General features: G+C 40.0%; 1 protein-coding gene across 4 annotated transcripts; it reads right to left on the bottom strand.

Annotated features, from left to right (window-relative positions):
• Positions 1 to 848: 848 nt before the first annotated feature.
• On the bottom strand, positions 849 to 21,056 carry LOC124272920 (proton myo-inositol cotransporter-like). 4 transcript variants are annotated; one of them, XM_046708180.1, is made up of 10 exons: positions 20,808 to 21,056; positions 7,911 to 8,301; positions 7,079 to 7,238; positions 6,409 to 6,623; positions 5,351 to 5,465; positions 4,811 to 4,971; positions 4,221 to 4,348; positions 3,319 to 3,536; positions 2,461 to 2,610; positions 849 to 1,344 (listed from the first exon to the last, which is right to left on the bottom strand). In XM_046708180.1, exons 2-7 carry the CDS (start codon positions 8,272 to 8,274, stop codon positions 4,275 to 4,277), a joined length of 1,089 nt encoding a protein of 362 aa, XP_046564136.1. In that variant the 5' UTR covers positions 8,275 to 8,301; positions 20,808 to 21,056; the 3' UTR covers positions 849 to 1,344; positions 2,461 to 2,610; positions 3,319 to 3,536; positions 4,221 to 4,274. The 4 variants fall into 4 exon arrangements, with proteins under 4 accessions (XP_046564136.1, XP_046564130.1, XP_046564143.1 ...); XM_046708174.1 differs by having other exon boundaries at positions 20,804 to 21,055; XM_046708187.1 differs by lacking the exon at positions 20,808 to 21,056 and adding an exon at positions 20,474 to 20,486.
• Positions 21,057 to 25,634: the final 4,578 nt, after the last annotated feature.

The raw sequence follows: 25,634 nt of genomic DNA, 5'->3' as shown, positions 1-25,634 counted from the left end.
TACCTAGTACATTGGTTAAAGTACGAGCTTGTTGATGTTGAACTTCACATATTTTCAACTGTTGTTTGCATAACTGAGAATGACAAATCTCCCAAATGGTACAATTAACATTTGCAAGATTATAACAAGCCAAGATTACCTGACCAATATGTACTATTCAAAAAAAGAAACGCATAACCCAGAAATCTGTTGCGAAAATGTTGTATTTTCACACATGTATAACTCGTACACAAGTACATGTGTAGACTTTAGTACATACTTTTTACATCAGTTTAGAAGAACGAAATGTCTATATAACCAAGTGGATAATTTTAGATAACGGAGGCGTTGAGCGCGATGGTGACCACGTAGCATGGTCCCGACATCGGGTCACCTGGCTCTCAGTCCAATCTCTCTCAACATGTTCCGTACAGTTTGACCGGATATCCTCCGAAGTAAAGGCATCCTGGCTGCTGTGTTCTCACCCGTGGCAGTACGATCACGCAAATGTAGTACCCGGATGTACCGATCTTCGGCTGCAGTGGTAACTCGAGGTCTGCCTGTACGGACATGGTCATTTGTTATACCTGTTTGGTTGTAACGAGCTGCAAGCCGTGATATCGTGCTCAGACTAACATTCAGACGTCTGGCAACAGAAGATTGGTATTCTCCAGCGTGCATTCTTTCAATGGCGATGTTCCATATCGCAGCGTCAAGACGTAGCGTAGTGATTTGACCTTGAAACTCCTTCAAAACGAATGCCGATTTCCGAAAGTAATCTTGATTTTTATAGCCAGACAGTGCATGCTCTTTGCTGCCATATTTCAACAGGAAGGTGATTTTTGTTGCGTTTTGGAAATGCCTTTTTACTTCTTGTAAGAAATCTCATCAAAATCAACATTTTCAGGTAAAGTCGATTTTTCACTTGTGCAGTTGTATCAACATTTATGTTACATGTTTTGACGATTGTTTGAACACAATAGGTAATCAATAGATTTTAAAACGCCTATGCGTTTCTTTTTTAGGACAGTATACATGATAGTATACATGATTCCACTCGGCGTATAAAGCAGGAAATATATATGTCCTCAACTAGAAAGCACTACCTTTGTAGACGTTAGATTGATTGTAGATGTGTAATGTCAATGGCCTGATAACTATGTAGGTATCCAGGGCCTGGCGTTCAGTAATGTGCTTAATGACCTGATAATTTATCAACTTCCTGTTTGTCCAGCGCAGTCTTCTCATCAAGTGTCATGAACAGCTGATCAATCTCCTCCAGTCGTACCCCTCTCGTCTCCGGCATGAATATTAAGATGAAGATAGCAGCAAGCACAGAGCATCCCGCATACAACCAGAAGATACCTACAAGCAGAAATGTTACCTGAAATCTTGACAATCCCACAGTAATCAACAATCACCTGTTTGTTTAACGCTGCAATATTCCAGCTATATGGCGGCGGTCTGTAAATAATCGAGTCTGAACCAGACAATCCAGTGATAAACACCATGAGCATCGAGCTATGCAACTGGGATACGATGACATGTGTCAACCAAGTCAGCGAGCCTGACCACCCGATACCGTCAGTCGCCTCTTACGACAAGCATGGTTGATGAAGATCAATTGTTTTCACGGGTCTAATCAATATTCAAAACAGATCACCGGTATCAACCCTAGATAAAAGAATCAATGCTACATGAGGTCATGGGACGCGGATAGCTGTGAATGAACAAGGACACATTTTGAAATATAAGGTGCAGAGCTGTTATCAATTACGTTAGGATATGTTTGCAACACATGTTCCTTCAGAAATTACTAAAATCATCGCGGTGAGTTGAAAGATTTTGTCTGAAAGACTACATTGGGTCTATTGGTCCAGATGCATCCTTGAAACATTTTCTTGTTCACATGAATCTGGACAATTCGTCATTTATAAAGCAAACTTCCGTCGGCGCATCTTTTGTTTGATTGGGTCTCAGTAAAGTAATTAACAAGGAGTCAAGGTACCTAACTGTGTGTACAAATCACTGTTTGCACGCCATGACTGCCATTGCCTTTTCTCATGATGGGGTAGAAAAACGGGAGATTTGTGAAAGTATCTGCCCATAAAAATTATCCATATCTGAGGAGACATTTTCAACTGAAAGAAACTCCAGGCGAAACGTGCCTACCTGTTTCATCGCCATTTCAGTCAACGCAAAATTAATAATGTCTTTTGAATACTGTTTGTTATTTGTTTAACACTGCACTCAGCAATATTCCAGCTATAAATAGCCGGTCTGTAAAGACCAGACGATCCAGTGATCAACAGCGTGAGGATCGATCTCCACAATTGGGATACGATGACATGCGTGGACCAAGTCAGCGAGTCTGGCCACCCGATCCCGTTAGTCGGCTCTTACGACAAACATGGTTTGCTGAAGACCAATGCAAACCCGGATTTCTTATGGGTGTGGAAACGGTTTTGTCATTGTTATTACCATGGGTTGTGATGTCGTCAGCAACTGAAAGGAACGTCATGGTGACCACGATCTGAGATATCCAGATAACTGAAGTAGCAACTGAACTGCATATGCCGCGTGCCCAGAGGGGGAATATTTCAGATATCACAATAAAGATCACGCCAACTCCTGCAATATAAACGAGTGAGAGAGTGATTGAGTGAGTATGGTTTGTAGCAATATTACAGCGATATCACGGGGAGATACGCCAGTACTGACTGAGTTTGGTTTTACGCCGCTGTTAGCAATATTCCAGCAATATCACGGCGGGGCACACCAGAAATGGGCCTCACACAATGTACCCATGTGGGGATTCGAACCCGGGTCTTCGGCGTGACGAGCCAACGCTTTAACCACTAGGCTACCCCACCGCCCCCAGATACACCAGTAATGGACGTCCCACATTGTACCCATGTTGGGGAATCAAACACGTCTCTTCAGCTTGACGAGCGGGCGCTTTAAGCATTAGGCTACCCCAACGCACCAAACTGTAAACGAAATACCGACTGTAGACATTACAGTAAAATCACTATTGACTATTTACTATCACTAATTACACTCAATACAACTGTATTGAAACAATTTAACAATGTTACCTTGACCCTGTGCTGATGCATAACGTTACATACAAATGTTGCAAGTGACGTGTCATGATATATGATTTACGGTTAAATGGGATTGCACACCAAAATTTAGACACACAAAATGTTCAGCCACAATTGAAAAAATATTTTTACAAGAACGTATATATGTCATTACCAAGTCACTGCAAATAACATATTTGCGGGAAACACGTTTTGGAAATGTATTATTAAATATTTGTAAGTATTTGCTTACCAGCGCTAAATATAGCCAGATATAGTGAAGACCCAATCACAGGAATCCATTTATAATCACTTGGGCAGGTCTGTATCTCCAGGGTAAAGTCTGAACTGTTGAAAGAGCATCTCCCTGCTGTAGCAGTCCCGTGTACCGACACGGGTACACATGAAGCTCTTGAGAGGACGTCGTAGCAGAAGCCGCATTGGGAAGAATCGATGCATTGCTCACATGTTCTAAAATAATACGGGATACGGAATTGGAGTCCACCAGGGCTTATGATGTTGCCTTCTTTTCAAACGATTCAAATAAAACATTTATTCTGTTTTATTTGAATATTAATACTCTTATTAAACATCACGCAAAGTATCATTTATTGTGCATTCAGTTACGTTCCCTGATCAACTCCATAAACTATAATTAGTACCTGCAGTAGAGAATTATGACACTTTTGCTCTTAAGGACTACTTTAATGCGGATGTCGATAGCCTAGATTGTGGGGTTGAAGGTACCTCTGACACTCAGGAAGACGAAAATGATGTCTTTTCATGAATAAAAATAAATGTAACCCGACTTCGTCCTAATCAGGGATCTTATGTCTACAGCCAAATATTTTGTATTGCCTGTAATGTTGTAATTTTGCGTTATAGGTACAGCATGCCATAACATTGGATGTATTCCGTCAACGACGGCGTTGTCTACATCACATCCGACAGAAACCTACAGTCTGCGAGACTGCCAGAGGCACTTGGTTATATCTTTGAACATATATATATATCCCTGGGTTACCCTGGGTTATCTGTGTGTGTGTGTGTAGATAGATAGATAGATAGTTGGATAGATAGATAAATGTAGTCCATAAGTCTCGATGTGTTGTTCCATTCATCTCAAATCTAAATGAAAAACATACGGTAAATTACCTGAAATTACATATGGATACAGTTGTATTGTTATTGATGGTATTCTGGATGTCATCACTGACGACGGGGAGAATAAGTCGTGGACAGATAGAAGCCAAGTCCAAGAATGATCAAGGAAATGAGCAGCCCTGTTGACAATGGAGGCATAAAAATTAAAATATCATTATTTTGTGGATCTCTCTTTATATAGATTGATTATGGCGGAATTGGCTATTCTATTCTTCAATATGAGTCATTTTCAATATGGCCTACTTCGATATTGCCATAGTTCATGCCATGGATTTTCAGTTTATACTGAACAAAAAAGTTACGGGTATTGAATAAGTAGGTGGATATTATTAAATGAATGTGAATTTAAGTAAGTATGAATAGTGTGACGTTAATAATACCTGACTTCACAGGTTTAATCTGAGTTCATATCATATTATTAACATTACAAGCGATTTGAATAAAGTTCACTACGAAAAGAGGTAAAACCAAAGCAGACATAGTGGACGGTGGTCATGACTGTAAGTTTGAGCTGTCCTCGACCTAAGACGTAGCTCCATATATGGTTATAACGTTGGCAAGCGTGACGTGATATTAGCTACCTATTTGTGTGCCAAGAAACAGGAGCTTGCGGCCCATCCTCTCAACCAAGCACGTGCTTACGAAAGACGTTACAGCCTGCAGTGCTGTAGGAATTGTTGTCATCCACAGTGCATCTGTGACCGCAAAACCGCCTCTTTTCAGGATCGTTCCTGTGTAGTACCTGCAAAATATCATTTACCCCAAATCCTTTTCTCACGTCTTACTTTTATAGCCCGAGCTTTATACAAAAGCTATTGTAACGTGGATTTTTGTATTTCTAAGCTGCTTTCAAAATGACCTAAAGTTTGTATTCATGATGCACAAATATGGTCTCGTGTAATGATTCAAATAACTGCGATGACACTTTATACTTAACTCACTCTCTCTGTCACTACTGTTTATGTAAATATATACAATCTTGGACACCCAACCACAACATGCACGTATCACTTATGAATAGCACGTATGTAATGATTCAAATTTCGATTTCACTATATACTTTAACTCACTCACTCACTACTGCTTATTATGTAATCAAAATTGAACTACAATTCACTTACATAACTGGTGCCGCTCCTGTCACCTGTGTTATCATAGACAAGATCACCGACAGCATCAGCGCTCTTCGAACTGAAGGCGTTTTCAGTATCCGAACAATGATAGAGGAACCGTGCTCTGTACCCAAAAATGTCAAAAAAACCCAAACATAGCAAAAGTGGATCGACTAGGTTCCAAAGCATGCCACATAAATGCTTCATTCTAAATTTTCTTCTTCTGTATCACTATAAAATTTGTTTACGTCTCGTGTTGTTTACAGTGTTTGAAAATAAGTTGAAGTACCGGAATGTAGGTAAATAACGTACACGCTTGTAAAGAACTAAGATATAACTAAATGGCCCATGTTTGGAATACTCTGGGAACTGTAAAAAGCAGGATTTGATTTAACTTACATTCGGAAGTATGAACTCGAGGCGTTTTTAAATCATTTTACTTAAGTTGATATTGTTTTCCTGTCGCATCTGACATCACGCAAGAAACGTCGCCCAACGTAACGTCATCAAGTGATATTTTAAGCATCTTTGCCCAATTCATTCCACGTTTTGTTGGAACCATATGCATAAATATAAATAATTAAATACTATTATTAACAATATTATTATTATTAATGTTTCAAGTTATCCCAATACCATAGTTGAAGTGTATTGCAATTTTATCGCATTAATGATTGTAACTATCATCCTTCTATTGAACAGTAAATAGGGCGGATGGGATTCAACCCAACAAAAAAGAACTAGAATCTGTATTTTACTGAGAAAGTATAATCCCAAAAATAACGTGTTCTGTTTGACCACTTTTAAATGACTTTATGTATTCATCTCCACGAAGCCCTATTTCAGCAAAACTAATAAAAAATAATAACCCAGAAAATAAGTCATCAATATATATTACTAATTCAACAGCATATTTACAAAATGACTCTACAAATTGTAGTCACTTGCTTCTTGATTTTACTAACAGTGATTTGTGGCTGAATTTACAATCGTTTGTAATAGCACATGGTTCCTGAATACGTCAATTTAATTTAACATGAGATAACTGACATTGCGAGAATACCAACCTGATTCGAGTTTCAGCCTTTTCCCTTCCGCAACAGTTCTTTTCATGTCGTTGAGTTCGATGTCGATTTCTTCCGGGTTATTTCTGAGTCGTTTCAAGACAGAAACAGCTTCTTCCTCTCTTCCTCTGTCCATGTACCACCGAGGAGTCTCCGGGAGGAAGAGAAATCCCACAAAGTGGACAACACCAATAGCACACGGACACCCGAACATCAATCTGATGGAACAAGAATAAACGTACTGAAAAATTACAAACCAGTTGATAGAGAAATGATACAAGATCAGAGCAGCTGTCATTCCTTGATACCCGTGAAGACATGGGTTAGAACTGGTCTACAGGAACTCATGCTTGTCCTTAGAATCTGGTGTTCAGGCTCGCTGACTTATTTGACAAATGTCATCGCATCCAAGCTGCGTATATTGATGCTCAGGATGCTAATTGCTGGATTGTCTGGTCCATTCGTGACCAACTCGTGTTATTCCGACCCAAGCCGAATAGCTTCTTGGAGGTTACGGAAAGGGGCGAGTGGTGACGAATGTGTCTGGTCCTGACTAAATTACTTACAAACCACTGCCATTGGCCGGAATATTGCTGGGTGCGGAGTTAAACAATAAACAAACAAATCCAATTCTTGGTATATCTAATAATGTATCCCCAAGTAGTGCACTCACCGCCATCCTGCTTCCCCCAGTCCACTGAAAGCACCTCCCGCAACAGATGACAGAAACACTCCAAAAGAAATCAAGACCTGTGTAAGAGTTCCCAAACGTCCTCTGATGTCGACGGGGGCACATTCCGATATGTACATTGGCACGACGAGGGATATAGCTCCTGCAACATACTGTGAGTAGGTAAAGATTTCCGACATCATATGAACATTAGACAATTACCATGTTTCCAAAATATGAGGTTTGTAACCTCAATGGCGTTGTGGAATCGTTCAGTTGCAATTGCTGACAAAAATGTAAACCATCTGGACCAAGTTATCAAACTCGAAAACATATATAACGGCGAATTGTACAAATACATGACCATCATTAACATGCAAGTCATACAGTTACATGACAGTCCAGTGGAACAGGTGTTCTCAAGACTGATGCTGACTGCATAAAGGTTTCATTACTTTGCAACTTGGGTGGTAAGTAGACCAGTGGAACACCTTTTAAGCCTTTTGCTCGTCATGTGGGTGGTCGAAGACCTGGATCCGATTCACGTTATGAGTACAATGTCCCAGTGTAGTCCAGTTATGCAATCTTTTATCATTGAATAAAACTGTTTGCCTTATTTAATATTTCGAAACAAAAGAACGCCTACAAGGTGATTTGTCAGACATGTGAAACAGTGAACGTTATGTGGGTCCAGAAGGAGTCATTTATTTATGTTAATCTCATTTTAATCGTATATTCAGCACTCTTAGGAGACGTACGTTTTCCGTGTGAACAGATCTGCGAATGAAGCTCTATGCATGCATATGTTGAAGATGCTTGAATGCATGAAAATTACCTGCTCCCATTCCTGCAAACAAACGGCCAACAATAACCACCTCTTTCGTTGGTGCTGCAGCTGTTATAATGGCGCCAACACACGTCAATATATTTGATCCAAGGATCATCTTCTTCCTTCCCAAAATCTGGACAAGGTAACCAGCAGGCAGAAGTGCTAAGGCAGCTCCTACAGTGCCGAATGTGGCTATCAGCTGCTGCCACAAGGTGTCGAGCTGGAACGTATCAGCAAGAAGCAGCATTGCCCCCGAGATGATTCCGAATGTATAGCCCATCAAAAGTGCCAGAGTAGATGCAAATATTGTTGAGATGTAGAGGAGCCATGGATGACTGTCTGTTGGCTGTCCTTTGCTTTCATTGCCCATGATGACGTTCTTGGTGTTCAGTCAGACCTATAAAGAGGACAGCCATGGCCAGGATGAGAGCAACATGAAAATTACATTGCATGGCCACATCAAAACATTGTGGATATTTTACGCACAATTTCACAGCGGTACTTCTGTCATACGAATCGGAGACACACCACTCTTTGAAATATAACCATACATGACAATTGAATAATTACTTATACTCATGATTTTAACTGGATTGCTATGCATGCTCAATTTCAAATCGCATGTTATAGCTTGTTTCACAAGTTCAGTTATTTAGTGGTGTGCGTTTCATTATGCATTGTCTTTCGTTTGATTCCCTACACGAGTACAATGTGTAAAGTCCATTTCTGGTGTCCCCCGCGGTGATATTGCTGGAAAATTGTCAAAAGCGGCGTAAAACCATACTCAGCTGCTCATGACGTCAAGCACTGGACCGTCTGGAAGGTCTGTTACATAGTTCCTGAAGCATATCATTTCAGTTGCTCACCCTTTACATCTATTCTATAGCCTTACTAAAGAATTTGCAACTCCCATCTCACTGCTCATGTTCAATAAGGTTGCTGTTTCTATTAAAATCATTCATTTTTTAGGCTAAGCTTAAGTCTGTGAAAGAGAAATGAACGATGTTATGCAGAAACCTCTTAAATACCATCTGTACAAACAGTGACTCTGCAAAATATTCAACAACGAGTTACTGTGAGGTACATCGTTTATGTTCCCGCCCGTTCTGAAGTGCAACAAGCGCAATGTAATTGTAACACCCATCCCCAGCAAGTGCAGATATCAAGATATCAAGAATGAGGTCATGTTCAGTCCTAACCGGGTGCAAGTGTTTCCACCATGTAAATGATGAATTTAACCCGCTTTTATAAGTACTCTATTCAACACAACGACGGAGAACAGCAAATGTGGTGCTCATTGATCACCCATGTGGGGAGTACAGTACAACCAGAAATTATTGAGAATTTAAAGACTGTAATTTTTTTTAAATTTTCACTCTTACTCACGTATTAATGTGAATATTAGCAGAACATAACTCCAGATTCAAAGACAGGTGAACAGTGAGTATTTTGTCAAGTCACCATGTGCAGCAATGCAGGCTTCAATGCGGCGGGGCATACTACTGATCAAAGAAGTTAGAAAGTCGTGGTCCATGCTGTCCCAATATCGGACCACCTCTTTTTTCATTTCAGCAATATTTGTCAGATTTTTCTTATTGACACTTTCCTTCAAAAGTCCCCAAACATTTTCCATATGGATTTAGGTCAGGGCTATAGCTTGGCCAATCTAATAATGTCATATGTTGGGTCCGAAACCAGGCCTGTGAATGCTTTGAACGATGTTTTGGGTCGTTGTCCTGCTGGAAAATCCAAAACTTTCCATAGAACACGTGAGCAGATGGAAGTGAATGTCCTTCGAGAATATCTGTGTACCGCTTACTGTTCACATTCCCTTCAAATACACAGAAAGGCGTTGCCCCTAACACAGATATGCCACCCCACACGTTAACTTTCGGACTGTACTTTGGGCGCTGATACAAAGGTTTTTCAGTTTGTTTGATCCAGAATTTCAGTGTATTAGGAAACAGCCACACAGAACTTTCATCTTAGAAAATCACATTGTCCCAGTTAAAATTTCTATGCTGTAAGCACCAGTTCAACCTTCGCTCCTTTTGTTCAGGTTTCATGATCGGTGATGGAATTCCCCGACTTTTCTGCCAACCCATTGCATGCAGCTCTTACAGACAGCCACAGTTCCTCTATCAATCACATCCAGCCTTAAGTTTTCTAAACTCTTTCGTTTATTTTTAGAAACAATACTAGCAAGCCGCCTCCTGTCACCGACAGTCAACTTTATGGGCCTACCTGTGCCTCCCTGGTGCTCAATGCCATAGCCATTTGCAATATTTTTCAAAACACGATAAACAGTGGACAAAGGAATGCCTGTTCTACTTGAAATCACTTTAGCTGATCTGATGGCCTTGTTATAATACTCTAAAATCAACTTCCTCTTCCCTAAATCATCCATGCTGAGGATCACTGAAAATGTCGTCTGCTAGCAAGAAAACAAAGGGGGATAACTCTTCACAAACTAATGAAAAAGGATTAACGGAGTTGTCTCTCTTGAATGAAACCAAACACTTGACAGATGGTCAAAGCTTGTTTATACTAGAAATCAAATTAAAGATATTCCTAAAATTCTCAATAATTTCTGGTCATACTATAGAACCCGGTCCTTCGGTCTTCACTGCTGAAGATGAGAATTTTTGCTGATTCTTAGTTGTACGCCGCAATTAGCATTATTCCAGCTATAGGGCGGCGGGCTGAAATAATCGAGTCTCGACCAGACAATCCAGTGATCAACAGCATAAGCATTGATCTACCCAATTCAGATACGATGACATGAATCAACAAGTCGGCGAGCCTGACCACTCGATCCCGTTAGTCGCCTCTTAGGACAAGCATGGGTTACTGAAGACCAGTTCTAACCCGGATCTTTACGGGTTTTCTAATAATTAAATATCGTTTTGCCCTGAAGTGTCATAGCACAGAGCACGACGGTGTCCTTTTAAGGTGATAGTTAAGGGCGAAGCAACACTGTATCACCCAACACATGGCGGCAGAGCAAATTATATTTCTTTTCTAAAAAGCATCCTACATTGAGATTTCAGTTGAACAACATTTAGCGCTTACTGGAGCGGACACAAACTTACACTCAAGCGTTGTCCAATTGTTCTCGTGTACAGTGGATCCTCTTCGTGTCGCATTGCCCGCGGGCTTGAATGTGTTTTTTAATGTGCATTTTATCGCTCGCCTTCATACACTTGAGAAACACCAGCTATATTTTTTCAAAAGAGTATTCGAACAAGGGACGTAAATCTCTTTCATCTTTTCAGCATCCGTTGCGCTACGAATATGCTGCAGTACGGGTGGTGTGACTTCACATGTATGTTTGGACAAATTTTGATAGATTCAAAACCATGTAAAATATCTTGAGGTAAATGATTTTTATGTATTTCTACTACATGCTCCTTCTGACACTGAACACAGATATGAGTGAGTGAGTTGGGGGTTTTAATCACTAAGTGATCTGACCGTTATTGATCCTGTCGTGGGCGTCGTTTCATCATATTCTAGATATATTTTAACCACTAAGTGATCTGACCGTTATTGATCCTGTCGTCGGCGTCGTTTCATCATGTTCCAGATATATTTTAACCACTAAGTGATCTGACCGTTATTTGATCCTGTCGTCGGTGTCGTTTCATCATATTCTAGATATATTTTAACCACTAACTGATCTGACCGTTATTTGATCCTGTCGTCGGTGTCGTTTCATCATATTCCAGATATGTTTTAACCACTAAGTGATCTCTCCGTTATTGATCCTGTCGTCGGCGTCGTTTCATCATATTCCAGATGTGTTTTAACCACTACCTGACCAACCTAACTTATATGAATGCCTGCATATATTTTAACCTCCATGCATAAACAGAAATTGCCTGGCTGTATAACGAATGCCTCATACATTGTACCAATGCAGGAATCGATCCCGGGTCTTCCACTTGACTAAATAACGCGTTACCCATAAGGCTACCCACGCCGCAAAGTGGCCATTTTCACAGTACCACACTCATCCGAATAGTATTCATTTCCAGTGTACATGAAACCAATATGCCAGGCCCATGGAAGAGGACTACCTTCACCAAGTGTTAGGTACCTTTTGTAATAGGTTTTCGGATGCCAAAGAAGCATTCTTTATTTCCTCTCTGATCACATGGACAATTGTAAAATATCTCACTCTCTTACAGAAGATAAGCGTATCTTAAACAAACCATCATCCGAATATATATGTATGAATCTACATTCAGAGCTACAGATAACTTTTTGGGTCATTGAGTTATGTTCTCGCTTGTGTTCATCTCAATTGGGTATCCTTATTTTCCTTTGAGTAATCAAATAAATTGTACTCACCTCACTCAACCTCATTTGGATATTTGCCATTTTCCATTATTTTTAAAAATATAATAAAGTTTGAATGTTAGTGTTTGTTATTTATATTTGATCTGTAATATGAGAAACTATAAGAAGGATTTTCATGTCCTGAAATAGAACCTCTCAATATCCCTCACTTATTTTATCTATGGCACCCGTGAAGAGCCACCTCCTCGTGGTGGGTGCTGGGTAACGCTAAGCGCTCTTCAACCCCCCGTTGTGGACCCGGGGGCATATTTGGTCCATAGCACCCCATTGCTGGTCGTAAGACCGAATTGGGCCACTTGTTTGCCGCGGGTTGCGCCGCTGTGTCGGTGGAGGAAGGGACTCTGGTGGTTGAGGGCACTGGTTCCAGGAAGAGCGTTCCTTTGCCCAACACACCACTCCGCCCCTGACTTCACCTAGACGGTTGGTAGAATGGGCCCGGTTCTATCAATCGGCTGGTCACGCCAAGGCCTGTGCAGAATATTTCATTTGCACAAATCTGAAGGCGGTCCGTTCGAAGCTTGATTATGGCTCCATTGTGTATGGTGGAGCCTGCAAAAGCAACCTAAAACTACTTGATTCTGCCGACCACCAAGGCCTAAGCCTTTGTCTTGGGTCTTTTCGAACTTCTCTTATTGACAGTCTCTATGTCGAGGCAGATGAGCCATTTCTTGCACAACGCCGTACCAAACTATCTTTACAGCATATTACAAAACTACACTCTAACAAATCTAACCCTGCATATAACTGTGTCTTCAATCCCCTCTATGAGGATTTATACACCAAGAAACCTTCTCTTGTTCCGTCTCTTGGGCTCAGAATTAAACCATTCATTTCTGCTGCCGGCATTGAGCTGCACAATATATCTCCTTCCAGTCTTCTTTCTTCTCCTTGACAGTTGGTTAGGCCTCAAGTTGACCTAACATTGACCACATTTACAAAATCCGAAACTAATGAATTACAGTATAAACAAGAATTTAGTTAGTTAAGAAATAAATATAATACATACAAATCCTTATTTACAGATGGATCCAAGGATGGTGGCGCAGTAGATTGTGCCACTGTCATTGGATCCAGAACAATATCTTCTCGATTGCCTGATAACAGCTCTATTTTCACAGCAGAAGCAAACACAATACTTACACTTCTTAAATATATTAATAGACACCCCAAATATAAACAATATATTATATTTTCAGATTCTCTTTCTTGCCTTCAGGCTATAAAAAATCTCTCTTGTAAACATCCACTTTTAATTGAAATAATTGTATTGTATAATGATCTTGCTACTGGCCAATACGACATTGTCTTTTGTTGGTTACCCAGCCACCTTGGCATTTCTGGAAACACAATGGCCAATCTTGCTGCCAAGGCAGCACTCAACAAGTCTGTGACACCACTTCTTCTTCTTACTCTGATTACAAATATTGCATTAGAACTTAATCCGTGATCTGATGCAGAAGAAGTGGGATACCCAAGTAGGTATCAATAAATTACTTGAAATAAAACCTTTTATTGGTTACACCTACTTTGAGGTCCAGATTTGAGGAGGTCATTATGCGACGATGTCGTATTGGCCACACAAGATATACTCATGCATACCTATTGAAAGGTGAGGATCCTCCGTTTTGTATCCCTTGTGATGAGAGAACCACGGTCAAATCATGTCCTGCTTGACTGTGTTGAATTCTCCATCATAAGGGATAAATATTTCAATATCAAAACAGTAAAGGACCTTTTTAAAGGTCACATGCAACGTAAAACACAACTTTGCAGATTCTGATACCTTTCGGTATGGACATACCGAAACAAATCGTCAAAAATGCAAATTCAACTTATAAAGTTGAAAAATAACGCGATGAAAAAAAACGCGCGAAATCGGAGTTCAAACGTTTCACTAATTTTCCCCAGACTTTTCTGGGGAAAACGGGTTTCAACAGCTGGGCTGCGCTCATAGCACGTGCGCAAGTAAATAGGTTCGCGCAGCTTGGAAGCGGGTTGTCGGGTGAATACTCGGTGAAGGCTTTGGTGTGAGCTATTTTTCGAATGTTTTGTTGATATCTCACAGGCGCGAGCTTTTTATATGTTATGACAGTAAATTAACTGTTTATATAATTTCATTTGTCTATTTCACCACACGATCTTCTTACCGAGACACTTTCTCAGTTCGATACTTAAAAGCAATGTCATTATTTACCGTTGACAGAATTTCTAACTGTGATATAGATATGTCGTTGTCACAGACAAAACTCAATGTCTTGTTTTATTGACACCTGTGTGTCTGCCTGTCTGTCTGCTAATGACAATATTCAATACACAGCTGCGATCACTGACCACATGCAATTTGAACTTAACACCAATCAGGCTATACACAATAAACAAAATGCATTGATTTATGGCCCGATTTCGGTCTCTGTCACATTATGTAATTACACAGACAGGCAGGTGTGATACTTGAACACATGACATGTTATGATGTCTGTTGATTGCAAAATGTTATACACAAAAAATGAGCATGTATTTACAAAACCCAACATCTCTCTATATATATACACACACAATTACCCGTGAAGGCATCTGCAAATGAACCAGCCGTTACACTTGAGTGCACACCCACCCGCTCTGACTGGGTTCGGTATCCCGGCTGCTTCGTTTCTTGGGAAGTAGACCGAAGTACACAATTTTGCACTTTCGATTTGCGATTGTACGCTTATAATTTTGTTTATATATTTTTTCGTAACCAGCAATGTATATTATATGTCATGAATAATTGTGTTTTAATTATGTTTGATTTTTTGGTTGCATGTGACCTTTAAGCAAGTTAATTATCATTGTTTTGTAAATAGATAAAGTTTTGTAATTGGTAGATTATCAACTTAGATTGTTAGTGGTTGTATCCTCAAAGGGGGTTGAAGTAGTGTTAAATTATTGTCCTCTTGAGAGGGTACGTAAGTCCCAAAAACTTTCAAAGTAAAAGTTTCACGTACCACGTTTTTAAACGTAGTATTTTTGTTCTTTTAATGTCGGCTAAAGTATCATACAATCACCAACATCTGAAAAAATGATGTAAATCTAGCTAGGTTCCATGCAGGTAGCAAAAGTAATGTAAGTCCCCATGGTTCCTAGTATGGTGATATACCTTCAGATGCTGGCGATCTCTATAGCCCATGTTTTATATTGTCTTGTCTTCTTTAATTATCCCCCACAACGCGTTTTGCGGGGGGTATTAAAATGGACTCCGTCCGTGCGTGCGTCCGTCCGTCCGTCCGTGCACATTTGTCTTTTCCGGAGCAGAACTCTAAAACCGTTCAATATTTCTTCACCAAACTTGGCACATACATGGATCTGGTGGTGTACTGGTGCCTTTGGTGGTAGTTTGGGAATTCTGAATTAAATATTTTTGGCGTTTCCATGGCAACAAGTTCGACTTTGACTGAAATTGGTGGTTGTGCTCTTTTCCGGAGCAGAACTCTAAAACCGTTCAATATTTCATCACCAAACTTGGCACATAGATAGATCTGGTGGTGTACTGGTGCCTTTTGGTTGTTTTGGAATTCTGAATAAAATATTTTTGGCGTTTCCATGGCAACAAGTTTGACTTAGCCTGAAATTGTGGTGGTGCTCTTTTCCGGAGCTGAACTCTAAAACTGTTCACTATTTCTTCACCAAACATGTTTTCATTTTTGTATTGTATAAATTGTTTTCGTCACGATATGGCTGAAATATTGCCGATGTAACGTTAAATATTAACTCACTCACTCACTTATTTTATCTATCCACCGGTACACAAACGAAGATTTGACATTTTTGTATGTACGCATGTAAGATCACATTTATTGAGTATTTACAAAAGTTCAAGCGTGCTTGTACGCAATAGACTTTCTTTTTTTCTTTTTTTCTTTTTTTATTTATTCCATTTCAAGTCAGACATAAAATACATATGGCAAAGAGGACAACAACCAAATATATATGTACATAGCTTCAGTGATGTTTTGCAAGGTTCTATATGACATAAAAGACAGTAAAAAAACATATACACACACGCGCACACATACATATATACACATACATACATATGCACATACATACACGCATGTATACATATATATAAATATAACATCATGAGATTACAACAGTTATATAGATACATAAGATGTCATTAAAGTTTCTGAGGAGGGAATATGAAATTGGAGGGGTAAGGTTGAATAGTATGGTTGTAGTGAGTAGGGTCTGGAGGTCTCAGCTGATATTATAAGTAGAATTTAATGTTTAGCACATAGTAAGGTATCTAAATGTTTCCATTTCCTTATAAAGGGATCTAAGCTATTGTTTTTCCTAGCTATATATTTTTCAGTTGTATATATATCTTTTAATAACTTAAGAAATCCCTCAAGGGAAAGTGTTTGTTGTTTTATACTTGAAACATAAATGAATCTTTTGGCAAGAAGTATAATATGGTTTAGTACTTTATTGTTTGACAACATTCCAAACATGATAGTGAATTTTGTAAATGTGACATCACACTGGAGGTGGGCATTAAGAAATTGTTCTACTTTTCGCCAAAAGTTTTTAACTAAATCACAGTAAAAAAATACATGCAATATGTCTTCTGAGGTATTTTTACAAAAAGTACAAGTATCATTATCAACTAGCTTCATCTTCAATAGTTCTTTCTTTGTATAGATTATTCTGTAAATAAATAGACGCAATAGACTTAATAGGAATTGAGTTTTCACATACAAAATTGCGTAATTTACGCAGATACGCAGCTTATCTGTACCTCTGTTACATAATTATGCCCTTGTTTTACACTTTACTGTTTGAATATATACTTTATCGCTGAACATATGACTTGTGCTTTTCGAGGATGTATTAGAAATAATTCTGCAAAGATATTCGTGTGAGAGATGATTATTTGTTTTGAAAAACACTCATCAGGTTTGAAGTGAACAGTACGGCTTTTCATGATATATTTTGTTGCACATTTTCTGATGACACCAATTCCATCAACAGCTTCTTGCTGATCTGAGCATCTTAGAACATACCATCACATATTACGTCATAACCGTTTGCAAACGAGGACCGACAAATGAAATGACAACAAAACGTCAACATTTACTAAGCAGAATGCATCTTTCTCGAGTTATAGAATATTTGTTTCAAACTGACAGACTACATATCGACTCTTTCTGACGATTAAAAATATGGAAACTCTACAGTAGATGTCCTAATCTTTAATGCACACCCTATTCCGTTCAAATGTGGATTTCATTTGTTTATCCATTTGTTTATCAACATGAGAGATTGACTGTCATTGATGGATGTGGTCATAACTGTCCTTCAGTCCAAATTGGTCCCATGACTGTTGTTGTTTTTCTTTGGTTTTGTTGTTGTTGTTGTTTTCCATCTCGTACAATTATACATATGTAAGGCAGACATGCTATATGGACAATAAACATTTCAAAGATCAGAAGATCGGTTATGTTATGCAGGTCATAGATAGCGTAATGGGTACGTGTATGTTTTAACAGATTACTTCATTTATACAATACATAATTCGCAATATTCTTGTTTTGTTGTTTATCTTGCAATAACTAATCAAACTGAGTGAGTGAGTTTAGTTTTACGCCGCACTCAACAATATTCCAGCTATATGGCGGCGGTCTGTAAATAATCGAGTCCGGACCAGACAATCCAGTGATCAACAGCATGTGCATCGATCTGCGCAATTGGGAACCGATGACTTGTGTCAACCAAGCCAGCGAGCCTGACCAAACTTATTTGAACTTCTAGCAACATTTTACCATCCTGCTCAACATAGAAACCAATAACTGGTCAGCATAAACAGGCCTTACGCGGTCTGTAAATAATCAAGACTGAGTCAGACAATCCAGTGATTTAGAGTATGAACATCGATCAAAGCAATTGGAGGAAATTATATGCATCGAACAGATCACCGAGTCTGTCCACCCGATCCCATTAGTTGCCTCTTATGACAAGCCCTGGTTGCTGAACATCCATTCCTAACGGGACCGATATGTGTGGATCAGTGAAAATCGGATGGCAACAGCTGTTCATGAAAAAACGTCCCGCCCTACAGACAAAACCCGCCGTTCACCCAAGTTGCATTAGACGAGACGGCGGCCTGTAGGAATAAATAGGCGATCAACTGTTCCATGGCCAATAACATGCAACCACACGGTAGATATATCCACAGTTGCCACAATGTTGTAGTTTTCTAAACTGTTCCTTTGTGCCAAACTATTTTAAAAGCCTTACATCACAAAATACATCTCAAACTTACTCACCTTAATCTGGCCTATTTACGATGTGATCTAAAGACCTCGATCGCGACTGATCTGTCGTGAATCCAGATTGAAGGTCACAAGCACGTTATCATTTCATGTTTGGGTATACAGGTTTTAGTGTACATTTATATAATGTCTGTGCTAAGCAACTTGCAACAGTCCAATCAGGCTTGCTACTTTTGTTATGAATATGGAAAAATGACATGAATGGTTTATGTTTCTGGAAATAATTTTGGGGCGTCACCGGCTTATGACATGTGCATCCATTCATGTCGTATTTTGTATAGTATGGAAATGACATGCACGGGTTGCTTCAATGCTTTGCGTCTGAATGCAGCGCACAGTTCTCGCGTTCCCTGTTTAATGTTTCATTATGTTCCTCTAAGCAATGTATCTCTCCTGTCTTTATTCTATTGGATACATAAACCCATCAGAACATGCATACGCGAAGCGTGTGAAGAACTCGGTAATGCATGTATCTAAATCAACATCTATACAAGTTTATGCCTGCATAACACATTGAAAGAGACATCATGCACAAAGTTCGGTCGTTAATCCCCGAGTTGTGTTTCTTCAAGAAAACAACATAACATTTCACTTTCTCTTCAATCAGTTGAGTTTGTTAACATTATAACAATAAACTTGATCAAGTCAAGACACATGAAAATATAAGTTTATCTTAAACTGTTAAATGCAGGTTTTTTACGCAAAGAAAGACGACCAAACAAGTCAGCATGTAATATAATTAACTTCACTGACAATGCAACAGCAGTAATAAAAGGTAATCTTATTGATCAGGTTTTCACTGAATGTCTTTTAACGTAGATTACAGATTTACACCAAAACCACTTGTTCACATGTATAACATTCAGCGTCCTACACCTGAGGATGTTCTCAATTACTGTGTACAAGGACTGACATTCAACGTATGCGATGGAAGTATACATAACACAAAATTATTATTTGCAAGCCTTAGGATGTTTTCCATATCTGTTTGTGTCATAGCGATGAAGAATCTGTCTGGAGTAACAGGTGCTGGTGATCTATAGCCCTGTTTTATATTGTATTGTTGTCTATAGTGATATATTTTTATGATAGCGTACTAGTTTTAAATTAAGAGCTGTGATATTCTAGTAGTTTTACTGTCCTTCGATGACAGGTTTATATTTTCTCAATTTATTGTTTTTATATTGATATGAATTACATTGTTCTCGCCACGATATGGCTGAGATATTGCCGATGTGACGTTAAATCTTAAACCACTCACTCACTGTCTGGATTTAATATTTCGTAAGATTACATGAGCATCATAATATCATTCTTTCTTTCTTTCTTTCAAAATGAAAGACAGTTTTTGTACTGAACAATCATTTTTCCTTCAAACGAATCAAAAACGTACAAGTCGTTCAACGTCATGTAGATTACCAATCGTGTGTAACGTAAATTAACGTAGTGTCACATTTGTTTGGATTTTTTTATAATAATCCCTTCATTTGTCGTAGGTTTTACATTCATGTAAGTACAAAATATGGGAAGTGATTTTAAACACTTTTGGTGGTAAACATACTAATCGTGTCCACTACAGCTTTGGCGACATCATAATGAAACAAATGTGACACATGTTTTGATTGTCACAAAAACATAGCTATTTCCAGTTGATTTCTACGAAGTTTACCATGTTTACTTCGTAGTAGTGGGTGCGTATTTGACAATCATTCGTGTTTATTCGTCTGCTAAAAAAATATAAATCAAAACGGCATCAGAAACAGCTGATTGAGCATTCTCTCTCTGAGAACTGGTGATTACTTTTGCCCTAAAAAATTATGGTTGTACTTGTCCTTGCACCTAAGCATGATAATCATATTATTGCCTTAGATAAAATACAGAGGAAGAATATGCCACCCACTTGGAACTCATTGGTGGACCCTCTTGACACTTTCTTTCCGAAAGATTTTGAATTCAGTTACTCACCAGAAAATCTGGAGCAACATTCCCCTTCAGCTGTTCAATGTATGTGTAGGACGTCACGCCGAAGACCCGGGTTCGAATCCCCACATGGCTACAATGTGTGAAGCCCATTTCTGGTGTCCCCCGCCGTGATGTTGCTGGAATATTGCTAACAGCGGCGTAAAACCAAACTCAGTCAGTCAGTCAATGTATGTGGCATTGCCCTTGCGTCTAAACAAGAAAAATTGCCTAACATGAAATACAAAAGTTATAAGAATATCTTACCCACTTGGAGCTCCTTGTTGGACCTCTTAACACTTTGTTTCCTCCAGCTTTTGAATTCAGTTACTCAACAGAAAATCTGGAGCATCATTCTCCTTTAGCTGTGTATGTGACGGTAACCTGAAACAAGACGAGCTATAAAAAGTTGTCCTTGGGGATATACCAGATATCGGGCTTCACACATTATGTTCTAGATGTCGTAAGCGTGACAAGTGATCTCTTTAGGCTACCCCTACAGTCTATATGCACAGGCTGTTGACTCAAGATGTAACAGATTCTGTATTTGCTAATAATCAGACAGCGTGACCAACATAAATCACGTCATTCACGAGAACATCTATTCGCATACGGGCGACCTTGTCATCTTGTCATCTAGAATACTCTAGTATAATGAGTCGCATTTTGATGTGGGGTGATTTTAAAAAGTCGTGCTAGACAACTTTGTTAACGGGACAGTCTGTCCAAACTGAAAGCGCTAAGCGTTAGTCGCGTACCATCAGTGGAGCCAGTTTAAAGGGATCGTGTGTTCGAATGTCTACAGCAGCACCTTTTCTTGGTTGTGTTCGATGTATTCGTGAGATCAAGGTCACACGCCATGAAACACTGTTGAGAGTGAGTTCAGGCAGATTTTTATGCTCAGTTAGATAATATTATTACAACTGCACTATTTTCAGGTGCATCAAGGCGATGGGGAAGCCCAGTGGTTAAAGTGTTTGCTCGTCACGCCAAAGAATCGGGTTCGATTTCCATGAAGCCCATGTCTGGTGTCCCTCGACGTGATATTTCTGGAATATTGCTAAAAGCGCCGTAAAGACTCACTCACTCACTCAGGTGGCATCAAAACGATATCTGAAGGTCAGTGCCCAAATTATTCACGATGATAGGCACTATGCGAAATAAAATAGGGATATTTTGTTTTGAGGTGGAATTGCAGGAACAATGAACCGATGTCTGGTGAAAGTAAATGATGTATGTAGCAAGAATATTTCTAAAGAAATCCAACTCCAAAACACAACAGCGAGGCAGTCATAAGGCACATGACCTCGACCAGAACGAGCAATGCTGCTATGCCAGCTATACCACTGCCACTCAGACTCGTTTCTGCTGGTTGGTTTGGTGTTTTAAACCCATAGTCCAGCTATATAGCTCCAGTCTGTAAATAATCGAGTCAGGACCAGACAATCCAGTGATCAACATCAAAACATCGATCCGCGCAATTGGGATACGATGACCTGAGTCAACCAAGTCATTGATCCTGACCACCCGATCTCGTTAGTCGACTCAGTTCTGAGTATAACGTAGATGACGCTATTCTGAGTGTTCAAGAGCAACAGAACCAGAGGAATTTGTGGGCAGTAGGAGGGACAAAGGAATCGGTTGCAAACTGCCTGTCAGATAAAGGATCAGTGAAAAAGGCTGCTGGTGTGATGGTACACGCCCAAACGGTGCGTAATCGTCTCACAGATGACGTCTACCGATGACGTCAACAACTTACGTCATAAATCAGTGTGAGTAAGTGATTGAGTTTAGTTTTACGCCGCTTTTATCAATATTCAAGCTTCACACATTGTACCCATGTGGGTAATCGAACCCATGTCTTCGGCGTGACTAGCGAACGCTTTAACCACTAGGCTAACCTACCGCCCCGTTTAAATCAGAGGCGTCTGTGGTGTAGGGAACGTCAGCAATGGGGTTATCTATGTCAGGCGAATATCCTGCTTTCTGACGAAGCAAGATGCTCTCTTTACTTCCATGACCGACGGAAACGAGTTTGGTGACGTTCTGATGAACGTTAACGTCGCACAGAATGATTGCTTTGGCTTTGCGGAGTCACAGGTCAATACTCTTGGGGCATTGTCATTTCACAACTCGTGGTGTCATATGTACAACATATTGAGCAATGTATTTTAAAGAATATAATGAACGTTCTAATCTTGCCAAATTGTGACCCAAGTCTTCCAACTCCACAACACACACTTAATTTCATCCATCCTTAAAAGACAGTTCATTCCATTACATCTGTCCATAAAGGACACCACGTGGCAGCTGTTGTAGAAATGGTAGGGACAGGTCATCCATGTAACGCTGAGCTGTCAAATTTCAGCTAATGATGACCAGTGGTGTTCTCTCCTGCCAACAAATCACTCCCCACACAATTATACCCCTTCCTCAATACAGCACACAACCTCTTGAGCGCTTCAGGCAACAAACATGCTGTCAAAGCTCTCCAAGACAGAACCAGCCTCCGTCAGTGAAGACGACCCTCTGTCAATCCCGTTGCTGGCCGCGACGTAGAGTCCGGGCGAGCTTAGTCTCTGACACCGACGTTGAACTGTCAATAAAAGTCGTCTGTAGGGTATATTAGCGGTAATTACTTGAGCCTGGGTGCCCTGACCATGCCATTAACCCTGACCATGCCCCAAAATATTTGTCGCTGATAACGTCACGTCAGGAATCGATTCCGGAGATGCATCTTACGCAAGTCTCGTCTTCCGTGAGAGTAGTTACCCTGGGTCTGCCTGCTCTTGGTCCCTCTGGGGCGGTGGGGTAGCCTAATGGCTAAAGCGTTGGCTCGTCACGCCGAAGACCCGGGTTCGAATCCCCACATGGGTACAATGTGTGAAACCCATTTCTGGTGTCCCCCGCCGTGATGTTGCTGGAATATTGCTAAAAGCGGCGTAAAACCAAAACTCAGTCAGTCAGTCAGTCTTGGTCCCTCTCAGGTGTCTGCACGGTCTGCCTGTAACGTTGCATAAGGTTAGCTACAGCAACACCGGCACAACCAATAGCTCCAGCAGTGTGGCCTCCCATTTACATCTTACCTAGAGCCTGTTCAGCCAATGCACTTCGTGTGTGTGCGTGCGTAGGTGCGTGCGGGGAGCGACTGGGGGAAGGGGTATATGGAGTGTCCATCATAGATTGTGTATGAAGGGAATCAGGTGCTTCTACATCATTCACTCTCCTTGAATTCACGTTTCGGCAGCACAGGCGGTTTGTGTTTTTCACCTTTTCGCATTTTCTACATCAGTTTCTGCAGGGTGCATAATTGTTGAGTGTGAACGATGAGATTTGCATTGATATATTCTGAGCTTGTGTTCAAGTTCATTTTTCATTATTATTAAAGACAAAGTTTCTTTTGGCCGTCTGTTTATGACTTGATGATTCCCACTGTACCCTACTTTTGTCTGGCTCTACTTTGAGGGTATTGTTTAATTAATGTACGCCACAAATGCTTGACGGAACTGATTTGAGAGACGGAAGGAAGAATATGTTGTAGTTCTTGAGGGAGAATGTTCCACTGATAAAGAATGAGAAAAGTAAGGTACTTTGGGCACAATGAATAGCATAACACTATTCTAAGATCAATATGAGAATCAACTATCAACTATTGATGTTTTCAACCGATGATTTAGTGCGTTTTGCCCGGCTGGGTGAATCCTGTACAAACACGTTCTTGCTTATACGGTGCGGAATGTTTTAGGATTCAATTTAATGGATGTACTTCGAAGAGTATTTTTTTATAAAGTTTAAGATCAACTGGCGACCTTCATCAATCAATCATCGCATGAAGTGGAGCATGGGTAACATTCAGTAGGTAGTCGTTATGTACCTGCTTGAGTTGTGAGTACACAGCCTCTGTAATTGTATAGTCTAAAATCGTTGTAGCTACTTAACAACTGTAGCTTCTTTGTGTCATCGTGTACAATACAGTTTTGCAGTCAGCTATCATAGTTAAAGCACAAGGCCTCTTGCAGAACTAACTGTCCTTTCCACCTACTTGCCTGCATCCTGAGAGACAAAAGGACGTTTGAAACATAATACAACATCACAGAAAATAGTACTTTATGTTTAGTTAAGTCACAATTAATAATCCGTTCAATGTGTCATTATCCATTTTACTAAGAATCATTACTGGTTAAAGGGTTCGCTCATCACGCCGAGCACCCGGGTTCGATTCCCCACATGGGTACAATGTATGAAGCCCATTGCTGGTGTCCCCTGCAGTGATATTGCTGGAATATTGCTGTAAGCGGCGTAAAACCATACTCACTCAGTTGGCAATGTCTGACAATTTATTGTGAAGCTGTCTTGTAAGCATATGTTTCCTATTCAGACAGATTTGTTGTGTTTTCATGTCAGATGTCGGAAGTCGACATTACAAGATGTCAGGTTTTTCTCTGTCGCCAACTTTCAAGCTGATCGTGTTTGGCGGGACAGTTCCCAATTCATATACGTCTACACATGAAATTTAAAGACGATTATCTTCGTTATATTTTGTACACGAGACGATTGAGAGTCGCAGGGCCTGATTTCCTTTCTTATTTTGTTTCTTTACCTATGTTTCGTCGTGGTAAATGGTAAACTTGTGAACATTATGTGTGCCAATATTCTTTTCAACAGCCTGAAATCGTCTCTGTCTGGCTTCCTTGACAACGAATGTTGCCGAGGTATTCTAATCGCATTAAAATAATGGAGTGAGGTGAGGTGAAATGGGCTTTAACGTCGTAGTTAAGAATATTTCGCTCATATGACGACTTGCATGCGTGGCTGCTTGCCCTAGCCCAGTGAGAGAGTTTAGTTTTACGCCGCACTCAGCAATATTCCAGCTATATGGCGGCGGTCTGTAAATAATCGAGTCTGAACCTGACAATCCAGGGATCAACAGCATGAACATCGATCTACGCAATGGGGATACGATGACATGTGTCAACCCAGTCAGCGAGCCTGACCACCCGATCCCGTTAGTCGTCTCTTACCACAAGCATGGGTTACTGAAGCTCAATTCTAACCCGGATCTTCACGGGTGCAATAGCCCAGGCTGGTTTTATAGTGC

Source organism: Haliotis rubra, unplaced genomic scaffold (genome assembly GCF_003918875.1).
Source record: "Haliotis rubra isolate DU_JTF1 unplaced genomic scaffold, ASM391887v1 Scf1031, whole genome shotgun sequence".
NCBI lineage: Eukaryota > Metazoa > Mollusca > Gastropoda > Lepetellida > Haliotidae > Haliotis > Haliotis rubra.
This window is presented reverse-complemented; position numbering and strand designations above follow the sequence as displayed.